This window comes from Pseudorasbora parva, chromosome 9 (genome assembly GCF_024679245.1).
Source record: "Pseudorasbora parva isolate DD20220531a chromosome 9, ASM2467924v1, whole genome shotgun sequence".
In the NCBI taxonomy this organism is placed as follows: domain Eukaryota; kingdom Metazoa; phylum Chordata; class Actinopteri; order Cypriniformes; family Gobionidae; genus Pseudorasbora; species Pseudorasbora parva.
The window spans coordinates 29132794-29148574 of NC_090180.1; the positions used below are offsets into that span (position 1 = coordinate 29132794).

The window sequence follows — 15781 nt, forward strand, 5'->3', positions numbered from 1 at the left end:
TCGTGTGACGTCAGCGTGACGTCGTGCGGCGAAGCAAAAGTAAAAGTCTGTCATAAATAAATACAGTTTAAATCTTCACGGTGTCTTCCGTTACTTCTTTTTAAATTCGACTCTGTAATTACATCCCTCTAACTTATTTAACGCAATAATGAAAAATGCCAGGTTTTATGGCTTATGGGAGTTAATTTAAAGCAAAAAGGTTCGTTTAACTTTAATACTCTGCTTTTCTCATTAATTTCACATAATACTGATTTCAGTAATATTAAAATCTTGAGAACACATTTTTTAAAAACATAAAATAACTTTTGAACGTTTTGTAAAGTAAATCCCTTAAATCACATATTGCAGTAGCCTGTACGTTTTTCCCCATAATTAACTACTCTTTTTCCAAAATGTAATTGAATTTATTGAATTAAATTATATATATTATATATATATATATATATATATATATATAAATTATATATATATATATATATATATATATATATATATATATATATATATATATATATATATATATATATATATATATATATATATATATATATTCATTCTAGCACTCTCTCACACTTACATTCTCCTTTTACATACATATATTTTTACTCTCAAACACATAGGCCTTCTCCTTTCACATACATATGATTACTGTATTATATGTCTACTTCAGCACATAATGTCATTAGCAAAATCGACCATAAATCGACCAAAATCAACCATAAACAAAATCTAATTTTAAAATACTACAAAACAGAAGCAATGCCAAGTGTACTGCACCTTTGAAGACTGGATGAACTCTTGGCGCTTCAACCACAATGTGTGAAAATTAATTTTCAGTTCTGAGGAATGTATTCACAGACCATAGACATTCATGTGCACTACAAATGCAAGGCCCAGCGTATTCAGCTCTTGTTTGAGAAGGACCTCACACGCAGTAAGTGGAACAATTAAGTTCTTAGGAGATAGATCTTATACTATTTTATTTGGTGAGTAATATGCTACAGACATATTGTTATTGCTGTATGTAGCCTACTGTTTTTATTATTACCGCTTTTTTGTGCTTGCTGTTTAATAATCATTTGAAACTTAGCAAACTGTAGTGAGATGAAAAGATTGAACTCTGTCTTGGACCTTAAGTAAACCTTAAGTAAACCATTTAAATAATCAAGTAAAAAGGAATGTATATGATATTATACTGTAGCCACATTGGACCAGCAGTTTGGAAAATAATGATTCAGCTGTGGGTGCCAATCTTTGGCGTGGTATTATGTGTATTTTTTAGAAGCACGTTTGAGCTTCTGTAAAGAACCACTGAGGTTAATTCTTTTGTTATGCAGCTCGTTTGAGCTTCAGCAAGAACCAATGAGGTTCATTCTTGTGTCATGCAGCACATTTGAGCTTCAGCAAGAACCAGTGAGGTTCATTCTTGTGTTATGCAGCTCGTTTGAGCTTCAGCAAGAACCAATGAGGTTCATTCTTGTGTCACGCAGCACATTTGAGCTTCAGCTAGAACCAATGAGGTTCATTCTTGTGTCACACATCACATTTGAGCTTCAGCTAGAACCAATGAGGTTCATTCTTTTGTTATGCAGCTCGTTTGAGCTTCAGCTAGAACCAATGAGGTTCATTCTTGTGTCACACATCACATTTGAGCTTCAGCTAGAACCAATGAGGTTCATTCTTTTGTTATGCAGCTCGTTTGAGCTTCAGCTAGAACCAATGAGGTTCATTCTTGTGTCATGCAGCACATTTGAGCTTCAGCAAGAACCAGTGAGGTTCATTCTTTTGTCACGCATCACATTTGAGCTTCAGCAAGAATCAATGAGGTTCATTCTTGTGTCATGCAGCACATTTGAGCTTCAGGAAGAACCAGTGAGGTTCATTCTTTTGTGATGCAGCTCGTTTGAGCTTCAGCAAGAACCAATGAGGTTCATTCTTGTGTCACGCAGCACATTTGAGCTTCAGCAAGAACCAATGAGGTTCATTCTTGTGTCACGCAGCACCTTTGAACTTCAATAATAACCAATGAGATTCATTCTTGTGTTACGCAGCACGTTTGAGCTTCAGCAAGAATCAATGAGGTTCTTTCTCATGTTACACAGAACTTGCCTCAGCACTTTCCAAAACATCTGCTTTTTGTGATGCTCGTGGAAATTTGTCTGCTCTTTGACGGCCAGCAGCGCAAAGTTTATGCTGCATTAATAATGATTTTTTTGTTTTGTTCAAGATAATTATAACAACAGTTGTTTTTTTTTCTCTCAAAAAAGTATATTTGAGGTAAATGCAAGGCAGTCCTAAAATATGGAGAAATGGTCAGCAGGGTACAGTTGAGACGCAGTGTATCAATTATACCTGCACTAGAATCCTATTGCAGCACATGCAATTTTTGACTTATTTCAAGTCCAAACATCAAAAAGTTAAAAAATAAATAAATAAATAAAGTAAGAAGTATTTACTAGACTGGTAAAATCTGTCTTGTTTTGGGATTTTAAATTTTTTCCCCTAAAGTTTTTGCTTAAAATAAGCAAAATAATCTGCCAGTGGCAAATGGCAATTTATTATAGATAAATAATCAAATAAAATACTAATTGGAAATAAAAAATGTTGAATTCTCATTTTTAAAGGTATTTTACTAATTCAATGAATTGGTTGGACAGTTTTACAGGATTACGGATAGGTGTCTCAACTGTACCCAACATGGGTACAGTTGGAATGAAAAAGCTTATTGTGTTTATGAGCTAACTGTGGCAAATATGACCTACTTATGCATGTTAATAATTATTAATATTTTAGTAGACAAGTAAAGGAAATGCCATATGAAAAAAAATACTTATTTTCAGACCTCAGTTTTGGTGTGGTAACTGAAAAAGCAAGAAGTGTACCAACTGTACTCGGTCTACCCCTGTGTCCCCATGCCGGTGAGCTTTTTGCCCCGTGTGTCTGTGGGGTAACCCCATACATTTATGAGATTTTTAAACAAAATAAACCACTTTTATGATTAAATATGTTGCTCCATAAACGTTCAATACAAACATGTATATTTTTATTTAATCATCATTTTTATTTATTTATTTTTTCTGCAATCACAATCATACATTATGGGATTAATGAAAAGCACATTTTCTTAATGGGTGCCTTTAGTCCTGTTGTATTAACCTCCAAAGTGAGAAACGTTTGCCACCTGGTACTAACCATAGACCGTAAAAAAATAGGGTAGCCTATACTAACACAAACACAAACACAAACACAAACACTCTTCTTCCTCCAAGTGTGAGAGCAATGGGCGTGCCCAAAGGTAGTGAGCGTGTCGAACACGAGCGTATTGATTCATCTCACCTTTAACACGTGACAAACATACTGGGAGTCGATCCTGTTTTTTTTTATTTGGCTTAATCGATGAGCCACTAGCGCTATAGCCACGAACTATATTTCGACAAGCATTTTTTACCAGTTCTAGTGAGTGTGGAGCAGTTCTTAACGCACAGTTTTCAGACACTGTTTGGAGCTGTGGAGGACAATGCGTTTCAAGACTGTCTTTATCTCGTCTTTACTGGTCGGTAGGTTAAGAAATGTATTTATTATTATTATTACTACAGAGATCTGATCTAATATTTCTTTAACAGCGTTGTGTTTTTCAGAGTTTGGAGCAATGCAATATTATTACAGTTTTTTTTTAAAGTGCTCTTTGTATTACCTTTTTTTAAACTATTTATTTATGTAGTTTTTAATGACATCAAACACCAGTTAACCAAACTGCAGCCACTCCAGCAAATTATCTTAAAACAGCAATGATGGCTGTATTGAAGCTTAAAATTAGGAAGCATAAGCAAGATCTGTTTAAAAAGAACATTTCCTCAGCTAGGATTAAGTCATGACAACATGATTTCATAACAAGCAGTTTGTGTTTCTGCAGGTGTGTTTGGTGCAGAGATGAATAACTCTGAAACAGTGTCAGTTCTGGTTGGAGATTCGGTCACTCTGGACACTGAAATCGAAAATATTAAACGAAATGATGACTTATTGTGGAAGTTTGGACCTAACAGCACTCTGATAGCTAAAATCATTAAATGGTCCTACATGTTCTCCATATTTGTCAGTGGACAGTTGCCATTCAGAGATAGACTGCAACTGGACCATCAAACCGGCTCTCTTACCATTAAAAACACCAGATCTGAACACTCAGGAGTTTATAAACTAACCATCATCAGTGGCAGAAAGACTTTCAACAAGAGCTACAGTCTTAAAATCTATGGTGAGAATATTTGTAACAATAATGTTCCATTTGTTAACATGAATTTGTTAAACACGTTAGTTAATGTGACCTAACAATGAAAAATACTCCTAAAGCATTTATTAATCTTCATGTTTATGTCAACATTTAACTAATAGGACCTGATTGTATATTCCAGCTCCTCTGCCCATTCCCATCATCCACAGTGTCTCTGTACAGAACTCGACAGAGCCTCGACAGATCAATAGCAAAGATCTCGACAGATCTTTAGCTCCAGCATGTGCCTTGATGTGTTCTGTGAAGAATGCCACTGGGGCGACGCTCTCCTTGTACAAAGGCAATGATTTAGTCTCCAGCGTCAACAGCTCCGATTTTAACAGCAACCTGTCCTTACCCCTGGATATGGAGTATCACGATGATAACACCTACAGCTGTGTGGTAAACAATCCCTTCAGCAACCAGACAACACTGCTTAATGTTACAGATCTGTGCAAGCTACCTTCAGGTATGTCAGTGGTGTTTTATTCAGAACTTTCCTTTTTAATTCCGAACTTTTTCTTTTCTTATACATGACTGAATCTTCTCTGTCTAGACTCTACTGTACTGTATTGTAAATGAAAGCTTAGAAGAGATATTTGTACTGTTGTGCATGACATTTGAAAGGTTACACTCTTAAAATAAGGAAGAACCTTTGACATCTTAGGAACCTATCTATTCCAAAAAAAGGTTATTTATTGTGGAAAACATTTTTTATTAGAGTATAGTTATTCCTAATAAGAAAAAATGGTTCTTTTAAAGGGATACTTCACCGCTTTTTCATATTAAACTATGTTATTCCCTTAACTAAGACGAGTTGATACATACCTCTCTCGTCTCAGTGCGTGCACTTAATCTCTGACGCGCAGTGACTATCTGATAGCATTTAGCTTAGCCCACTAAGCCCAGTTCATTCACTATGGAACCAAACAGAGATCAAGTTAGAAGAGACCAAACACCTCCACGTTTACCCCATTTAAATATAGCTACACGAATAGTCAAACGATCAAGTATGATGACATTAAAAATGACAGCAGATTAAAAAGGAGAACTATAATGTATGGTGGAATAGCACTTCTGAGAGTACTTCGACTCGGCGCAGTAAAAAGTCTCGGCTGAAAAATCCTCCCTCCCATCTCCGCCTCCCTCTCTCATTGCTGTAAATAGGGGCCGAGTCGAAGTACTCGCAGAAGTGCTATTCCACCATACATTATAGTTCTCCTTTTTAATCTGCTTAGAAAAGCGGCACATTTTATTCTATGTCATCATACTTGATCGTTCGTGTAACTGTATGTGGTAAACGTGGAGGTGTTTGGTCACTTCTAACTCGATCTCTGTTTGGTTCCATAGTGAATGAACTGGGCTTAGTGGGCTAAGCTAAATGCTATCAGATCGTCACCGCGCGTCAGAGATTAAGTGCACGCACTGAGACGAGAGAGGTGTGTATCAACTCATCTTAGTTAAGGGAATAACATAGTTTAAAATGAAAAAGCGGTGAAGTATCCCTTTAAAAGCTGTTTTCTGCAGAACCAGCGTATCTTCTATGGCATTGCTAAGAAAACTCAGTTTTCTTTCTAAAAGTTTTCTTTTTTAAGAGTGTAGTTCACCCAAACATATGGTCATCATTCCCTCACCCTCATGTTGTTCTTTACCCATATCTTTTATTTTATTTTATTTGAAGAATATTTCATCTTATTTTTCAACGCGCAAGTAAGCTGTTTTTAATGTGCGAGACTTCTAATTCTATTCACCTTATTTAGCAACACAGATGTAAATATGTTTTATTATCATTTTTCTAAAGAATGACAAACATAAATAATGATGACCCAAAATCTTAAACGTCATGAATGAATATTCGCTGAATAGTCCACTATTTTGAATTTACACCTGAGATTTGTAGCCAAATTACAGGGAGGTAAAATGACTTTTTACACAGAAATTGGTTGGTCTATTAGTAAAATCTGTTGACTATAGATATCTTTGTTGCTTTATATACCAACAGAGACCATTAAAAATGGGGATAAAGCATTCAAATTCAAAGATTTTGAAGCTACCAGTATCTCTGGGATTGACTAATACAGGGTCTTAAAAATTAAGATTACAAAAGAAAAGTTTATTAAGAATTAGAATCTAGCAAGTTACTAAGATACCTTTAATACTTTTAGAGTTACATGCATGTAAATCATGTTTATGATGCTCAGTCAGGTAATTGTGTTGATAAAAAACAAGATACATTTCTGGTTTCAACATTACTTGTTCTTTAGATATTCCAAGTATCTGCTGTGTGCAAATGGATCCACATTTGGTTTTTGACCACTGAAAATGTGTACAATTTACTCCTTGTGGGATTGAGCCATTGATGGCCTTTAAAATTAAGATACCAAAAGAATGTTTGTTAAGAACCACAATCTAAAAGTCTTTTTCCCATTTTTGAACCATCACCGTTGACATATAATCCAACAAAGATTGCTAAAGTCAACAGATTTTTCTAATAGACCTACCAATCTCTGTTAAAACAAACGTAGGTAATAGTGGTGTTAGGGGACAGTAGTTTAGTATGGAAGCACGTTTCAGCCACTAAATATAAAAATAAAAAGAGTAATTATGACTTTTTTCTCACAATTGCGAGCTATTAAGTCAAAATTCTGGGATTATATTCTGGGATTATAACTCACAATTTATAATTCAGATTTCTGAGATAAAAAGTCGTAATTACTCTTTTTATTTTTGTATTTAGTGGTGGAAACAGGCTTCTATAGTTTAGGATCCATGAGCAGTTGTGAAGAATAAATACCAAGAATCAGGAATGCAATAGTTTGCAGTTTCATCCGCAGAAGCCTGCTTCAAGTTTCTCAAGGAGTTTGTATGCCGTACTCTATGCATATACCTTTTACATACCAATTATACTCTTTCCCAAGGTCTAGCTACGTCATTACTGCAGGTTGAATGATTCTGATTGGCTAAGAGAAAATGGTCATAGTAAATTTTCACACATAGCCAGTTAATCAGATACACATCTCCATAAAGCACTTGTTGATGCTTTCAATGGAATTAGGCACGTGGTGACCTTCCAGGACTGGAGCAGACACCATCTTACCCAGAAAACCAGAAAGTGTCCCAAAACATGCTGATAACGTGCTTCCTCTCAGTAAGAGGTAGAGACAATATTCACTATTATTCTCTAGGGAAGGAAGATGCAAAGAAAAATCTTATAAATATAAAATTTATAAAATATAATATAAAATTAATATAAATAAAAGCATATAATTCAGTAAAAAGATATTAAGGTGAGACACTACAGGTAAATAGGGATTTTTTTTTAAATTACAAGATATCACTATGAAACGTTTCCAGTTTATTACTGGCATATAAAATAATTTTTAATATGCAAATGAGGTCTTGTATACTTAAATGTATGCTCATTTGCATTTATTTCCAAAAACAAAATCTGGAAATTGGAAAAGACCAGGTTCAAAATTCTTCGTTCTATTTGTTGACATATTAGATGAGAGGGGATTCTGGATATCTTATTTTGTGCTTTAGTAAATTATAGAATACTGACAATAGCCTTGAAAAATCAATTTCCCCCATATTTTTTTGAGTAAAAAGACCTATAACTCAAGATAACTCTTTCCTGTAGCTCAATGAGTAGAGCACGGCGCTAGCAATGCCAAGGTCATGGGTTTGATTCCCAGGGAAAGCAAGAATTGACAAAAATGTAAAATGTGTACCTTGAATGCAATGTAAGTCAATTTGGATAAAAGCGTCTGCCAAATTTGGAATTTTTTAACAACAAATCAGTCTGAAAAATCCTTTACAATATAGTTGAGTATAAGGCTGGAAAATGTGGAGCTTGTATGCTACTGAAGTGGAAATATCTAACTCTGAGTGTGAGAAAAAAACTCATTTTGAGAAAATGGCCTTTAAAGTTTTGTATTGTATAATTGCATACATTTCCCCCAACCTAAAAAAAAAAGATATATTTACTTAATTTATATCAGCAGTATATAACATTTAAAACATATGTAAATTAATAACTTGATAAATTATTAATAGCAAAAGCCTTCAACAAACACATCATAAAAGGTCACAAAAACAGCAAAAAAAACTGTCCCTGTTTGCTGTATGTCCATCTATAACTATTTGAATCTAATTCTGACAAGGTTTCATCATCTAATCTGTTGTTGTTTACTTTCTTTTTATCATCTCTTGCTACTTTATCCTTTCTGTGAACGTTTATGAGCTTATTTCGGCATTGTCTGCATTTTCTCTCAGATGGAGAATACACAAGGCAGCAGCAGCCGGCAACATGTATGACGTAGTGTGAAATTGACATCGGCCAATCAGATGTGATTTTCGGCTGCAAACTTTCGTGGTTGGTTAGTTCTACAAAGGAAATACCCATATTTGGATTAGATATTATCGTACACAGCGCTGAGAGCTTTACAATGATAGCAAGCATGACATGTTTCTGTGAATGGAGACGGCACGGGAGCTCGCGTTAGAATAACTTTTGATGATTTCGGGTAGAACTCTAAAGGCGCAAGTTGACAAAATATAGTGAATTAACCACATTAATGTGTAATGTCGACATATTTTTTATTTTGACATGAAAGCTTACATGTTAAGGGAGCAAACTGGCCCAAAATCTCAAAATTGACCACTGCATGAAAAAAATGTTTTCACCTGCCGTGTCTCGCCTTTAAAAAAACAAACAAACATATATATATACACACACTTAAAGGGTTATTAGGAACACCTGTTCAATTTCTCATTAATGCAATCATCCAATCAAAGTTGCTTCAATGCATTTTGGGGTTTGGTCCTGGTCAAGACAATCTCCTGAACTCCTGAAATCTGATTGTCGGAATGGGAAAGAAAAGTGATTTAAGCAATTTTGAGTGTGGCATGGTTGTTGGTGCCAGACGGGCCCGTCTGAGTATTTCACAATCTGCTCAGTTACTGGGATTTTCACGCACAACCATTTCTAGGGTTTACAAAGAATGGTGCGAAAAGGGAAAAACATCCAGTATGCGGCAGTCCTGTGGACGAAAATGCCTTGTTGATGCTAGATGTCAGAGCAGAATGGGCCGACTGATTTAATCTGATAGAAGAATAACTTTGACTGAAATAACCACTCGTTACATACGAGGTATGCAGCAAAGCATTTGTAAAGCCACAACACGCCACATATCCACTTATCTCCACTACAAATAGGAAAACGAGGCTACAATTTGCACAAGCTTACTGATACAGTTAGACAGTTGAAGACTGGAAAAATGTTGGCTGGTCTGATGAGTCTCGATTTCTGTTGAGACATTCAGGTGGTAGAGTAAGAATTTGGCGTAAACAGAATGAGAACATCGATCCATCATGCCTTGTTACCACTGTGCAGGCTGGTGATGGTGGTGTAATGGTGTGGGGGATGTTTCCTTGGCCCACTTTAGGCCCCTTAGTGCCAACTGGGCATCGTTTAAATGCCACGGCCTACCTGAGCATTGTTTCTGACCATGTCCATCCCTTTATGACCACCATGTACCCTGCCTCTGATGGCTACTTCCAGCAGGATAATGCACCATGTCACAAAACTTGAATCATTTCAAATTGGTTTCTTGAACATGACAATGAATTAAAATGGCCCTTACAGTCACCAGATCAACCCAATAGAGCATCTTTGGGATGTGGTGGAACGGGAGCTTTGTGCCCTGGATGTGCATCCCACAAATCTCCATCAACTGCAAGATGCTATCCTATCAATATGGGCCAACATTTCTAAAGAATGCTTTCAGCACCTTGTTGAATCAATACCACGTAGAATTAAGGCAGTTCTGAAGGCGAAAGTTGGTCAAACACATTATTATTATGGTGTTCCTAATAATCCTTTAGGTGAGTGTATGTACAGGTGGTCATATAATTAGAATATCTTTAAAAAGTTGATTTATTTCACTAATTACATTCAAACTTATATATATTATATTCATTCTTTATACACCGACTGGTATATTTCAAATTTTTTTTTTTTTTGATGATTATAACTGACAACTAAGGAATATCTCAAATTCAGTATCTCAGAAATTTCGAATATTTTGAAAAGGTTCAATATTGAAGACACCTGGTGCGACACTCTAATCAGCTAATTAACTCAAAACATCTCCAAAGGCCTTTCAATGTTCTCTCAGTCTAGTTCTGTAGGCTACACAATCATGGGGAAGACAGCTGACTTGACAGTTGTCCAAAAGATGACAATTGACAACTTGCACAAGGAGGGCAAGACACAAAAGGTCATTGCAAAAGAGGCTGGCTGTTTACAGAGCTCTGTGTCCAAGCACATTAATAGAGAGGCGAAAGGAAGGAAAATATGTGGTAGAAAACAGTGTACAGGCAATAGGGATAACCACACCCTGTAGAGAGGACTGTGAAACAAAACCCATTCAAAAATGTGGGGGAGATTCACATGATAATATTGTCGTTCTGAGACCATTTTCATCTAAAATAATGATAATAGCATAATAGTGCAGGCGCACCTTTTCAAAGATCAATAAACTTTTATTTCTAAAGACTATTTAACACTGAAAACATTAAATATCCACAATAAATGAACAAAACAACCAAAAACAATAAAAGCAATGGAAAAGCAATGAAAAAAAACTGCATCAGATTGCTTTAGTTGCATATTAGGGGTGGCATGGTTCACAAAACCCACGGTTCGGTTCGTATCACAGTTTTGACATCGGCCAATCAGATGTAATTTTCGGCTGCAAACTTTCGTGGTTGGTTAGTTCTACAAAGGAAATACCCATATTTGGATTAGATATTATCGTACACAGCGCTGAGAGCTTTACAATGATAGCAAGCATGACATGTTTCTGTGAATGGAGACGGCACGGGAGCTCGCGTTAGAATAACTTTTGATGATTTCGTGTAGAACTCTAAAGGCGCAAGTTGACAAAATATAGTGAATTAACCACATTAATGTGTAATGTCGACATATTTTTTATTTTGACATGAAAGCTTACATGTTAAGGGAGCAAACTGGCCCAAAATCTCAAAATTGACCACTGCATGAAAAAAATGTTTTCACCTGCCGTGTCTCGCCTTTAAAAAAACAAACAAACTTATATATATACACACGCACTTAAAGGTTTATTAGGAACACCTGTTCAATTTCTCATTAATGCAATCATCCAATCAAAGTTGCTTCAATGCATTTTGGGGTTTGGTCCTGGTCAAGACAATCTCCTGAACTCCTGAAATCTGATTGTCGGAATGGGAAAGAAAAGTGATTTAAGCAATTTTGAGCGTGGCATGGTTGTTGGTGCCAGACGGGCCCGTCTGAGTATTTCACAATCTGCTCAGTTACTGGGATTTTCACGCACAACCATTTCTAGGGTTTACAAAGAATGGTGCGAAAAGGGAAAAACATCCAGTATGCGGCAGTCCTGTGGACGAAAATGCCTTGTTGATGCTAGATGTCAGAGCAGAATGGGCCGACTGATTTAATCTGATAGAAGAATAACTTTGACTGAAATAACCACTCGTTACATACGAGGTATGCAGCAAAGCATTTGTAAAGCCACAACACGCCACATATCCACTTATCTCCACTACAAATAGGAAAACGAGGCTACAATTTGCACAAGCTTACTGATACAGTTAGACAGTTGAAGACTGGAAAAATGTTGGCTGGTCTGATGAGTCTCGATTTCTGTTGAGACATTCAGGTGGTAGAGTAAGGGTCACGGTTTTTGATTCTGTATGTTTCTTGTTGTTGTTTTTTCTTTAAATTGTTAACACTCCAGAAATTTACTTCAGCATATGATATATAGCTTAATTGTCAACAATTTAGGATACAGAATAAAAAAACATTATATCATGTAATCATGCATCAACTGAACTGACTTGACCATCTCTGAGGACAGCTAGGTAAGATTTTGATACAGCGAAATAGAAGACATTGACATACTTTTCATTTATTTGGCAAAAAAAGGAGACTGTGTTGCCATCTCTACAGAATCATTTCAAGATCGAATTGAAGATTAACTTGCATCTATCAAACTACCAAGTTCAGTGTAGCTTTAAGCCTTGTTTACACTAGCACGAGTGCTAGGGCGAGGTGTGTGCAAGATCCCATTTTTGCTTGGCGGTGTTCACTTCAAATTGTGTAACTTTTTGTGAATATCCGCAACCGAAGAAGCACTAGTTCCAAGTGAATCTGGCCAAGCATGATGTCTCATCACGTCAGCACCCAGTGTGTGCGTCGAGTATAAACACCTCCCCAAACAGACGAGGTATTCTCGCTTTATCGTCAGCGAGAGTGACGAGGAAAACAAACAAGCATGCAAATGGAAATCATCGCGGATGCAATAATTTGGAGCAATTGTTGTTGAAGGCACTGCTTGTGATCCGTGGGATTTTGTTTTATGACGGGACACAGTCGCCGACGGCATTTCCGCATTTCAGGTCATGAGTATGAGGTAACACAGCTATGTTTATCAATGATGTTATGATGTTACTCTGTGTTTGCTCACTGGCTGCTGTGACACATGTTGCACACTCCGAAGAGTAAAGCATTTATACAGAATAAAACCGAGGATACTGCAGATATGACAGAATTGACAGGTGACTCACTCAGACGTCCCGGCTCCTTGGATAAAAATAGCAATTTTCTCACAATTTACAAATGTTTGGAAACATTTGAGATATTGTAATAATTCAACTGAACAAAATATATAACACTGGCCTAGTTTTTTTTTGATATTTTACTGCAAAAATACTACATATTAATACTTTTAAGTAATACTCTAATTTTCTGATGCACTAAATTTGGGATTTCCCTTAGTTGTCAGTTATAATCATCAAAATTAAAATAAATAAACATTTGAAATATATCAGTCTGTGTGTAATGCATAAATATAATATACAAGTTTCACTAGTTTATTAATGAAATAAATCAACTTTTTTGATGATACTTTAATTATATGACCAGCACCTTTATATACTGTATGTGTATATGTATGTATATTAAAGCGGCAGTGGATTTTTTTGTTTAATTTGTCGACACGTGCATACAGAAGCCAAATCCAGGAAACAGCTGAAAGATTCTTCAAAAATCATATTTTGTGATTCACAGAAAAAAGAAAATCGTACAATTACGGAACAGCATGAGGGTAAAGAAATTACACAATTTTAGTTTGTGGGACTGCAATGCTGTGTGTGTCGTGTGTGTGTGTTGTGTGTGTGTGTGTGTGTGTGTGTGTGTGTGTGTGTGTGTGTGTGTGTGTGTTCTGACATGAAGCTGTTTATCATTTCAGAAGACTCATTGCTCTACTGTCTGGTGCTCCTGGTGTTGATCCCTGTATCTCTCGCAGTCTGTGTGATATTGTATGTCTGTAGAAAACGTGGAAAGACAGATCAAGAGATTCACACAGTCTGCTCAAAAGATTGAGGTGGTAAGTTTAAAAACAATTTTTTTTTGAAAGATCACAGGTCACCAGTTATATGAATAAAAAGTATACAGTACAGTAAAACGGTCATATTGTGAAATATTAAACTTTAAATAACTTGTCTAAATAACTGTTTTCTATATGAATATTTAATGTAATTTATTTCTGTGATCAAAGCTGAATTTGCAGCATCATTACTCCAGTCTTCAGTGTCACATGATCCTTCATAGATCATTCTAATATGATGATTCATTGATCAAGATTTTTTTATTATTTTTATTATTATACCAACGTTTAAAACAGTCATGCTGCTTTATACAATAACACACACAAGCACACAGAACCACACACACACACACACTTTTCTGGTCAAAAGTTTGGAAAGATTACTATTTTCAATGTTTTTGAAAGAAGTCTCCTCTGCTCATCAAGCTTGCATTATTTGATCCAAAAAAAAACTGTATTATTGTGAAATATTTTTACAATTTTAAATAACTTGTAGTTGAATATATTTTAGTTGTAGTTGAATATATTTTAAAATGCAATTTATTTTTGTTATTCAATGCTGAATTTTAGCATCATTGCGCCAGTCTTTAGTCACATGATTCTTCAGAATTTGCTGCTCAAGACACATTTATTATTATTATTAATATTATTATTATTATTACTATCAAAGTTGAAAACAGTTTGTGTGCAGTTTCAGGATTATTTTATCAATAGAAAATTCAAAGAACAGCATTTATCTAAAATATAAAGCTTTTGCAATGTAATACAAGTCTATACTGTCACTTGATCAATTGAATGCATCCTTGCTTAATAAATGTATTAATAGTAGTATACAATGTTACAAACGCTTTCTATTTCAGATAAATTCTGTTATTTAAATCTTTCTATTCATCAAAGTATTCTTGAGCACCAAATCATCATATTATAATGATTTGTGAAGGATCGTGTGACACTGAAGACTTGAGTAATGATGCTCAAAATTCAGCTTTGCATCATTGGAATAAACTACATTTTAAAATATATTCAAATAGAAAAGTTATTTTACATTTAAATCATATTTCACAATATTACATATGTATATATCGGTTATATATGCGCTTTGTACATTTTTTGTGTGTCTTCTAACATTTTTTTTTTTAAGCAGCTGATGAAAATTAAGAGCTGAGGATGGAATACAGATTGTGTGTGGAAAAACAGAAAAAAGAGACTATATTAATGCACACACTGAACCTCTGGTTATAGGGGTTATTTTAAAGTCTACCATTGGAACTGTTTTTTTAGTAGAATATTTAAAAAGTCATGTGTTTCGTCACCATCACTCAGAATGTCCATCCAGACATGATGAAAATGGTGGTCTGATGACTGTTTTTAAATCATTTTAATCTGCTGTGCTTTCGATGCCACTTACTGAAGAATTCTGTGAAAAGCGGTGAGATTTGTTATATATCACTTTTGTGATGAGAAACTTGAAGATATTTTAATCCTCACATCAACTTGCTCATTTGTAAATATATTTTATTAAGATTCTAGCAGTTTCAGTAGCTACTGTAATTCTGCTTTTATTTTTCCTGAAGGAAAACATATTTGTTTGTCATTCATTTATAATTCTCAGTATGTCAGTCTATATTCTGATTGTAAGCTTGAATTTGTTTTAAATAAATTATATATCTTAAAAAAAAAAAAAAACATTCTCAGTTTTGTCATTTGATGAAGTGATACTGTGACCTGCATGTAAGAGTGCTTCATTTTGACCTTAGAATATATTTGCTCTGGTTAAATTTGTATTCATAATTCTAGTTTTAGCTAGTTTCAGTCAATTAAATTGTTTTGTTACTATTTTGATTAATCACTGCTCTCTTGCCTAGCCGAATATGATTGATATTGGCATTACAAAGTAATTAGGTTGCTTGCCTTACACATTTCAGTCATCATCTGATTTAGAAAAGACAAAAAGAAGATTAAGAATCTGTGGAATAAACTATGGAAGCTTTTTTCCACAGCACAGAACAAAAAACATTTAAAATTGTGATTTTTCTTCTCACAAATCTAACTTTATATCTCACAA

The 15781-nt window shown here is 35.0% G+C and overlaps 1 protein-coding gene across 3 annotated transcripts; it reads left to right on the forward strand.

Moving 5' to 3' along the window:
- Window positions 1-3342: 3342 nt before the first annotated feature.
- Window positions 3343-15284, forward strand: LOC137088836 (natural killer cell receptor 2B4-like). 3 transcript variants are annotated; one of them, XM_067452188.1, is made up of 5 exons: window positions 3343-3557; window positions 3914-4252; window positions 4410-4736; window positions 13579-13716; window positions 14861-15284. In XM_067452188.1, the coding sequence occupies exons 1-4, from the start codon at window positions 3518-3520 to the stop codon at window positions 13710-13712; spliced, it is 840 nt and encodes a 279-aa protein (XP_067308289.1). In that variant the 5' UTR covers window positions 3343-3517; the 3' UTR covers window positions 13713-13716; window positions 14861-15284. The 3 variants fall into 3 exon arrangements, with proteins under 3 accessions (XP_067308289.1, XP_067308290.1, XP_067308291.1); XM_067452189.1 differs by having other exon boundaries at window positions 13582-13716; XM_067452190.1 differs by having other exon boundaries at window positions 3343-3553.
- The last annotated feature ends 497 nt before the right edge of the window (window positions 15285-15781 follow it).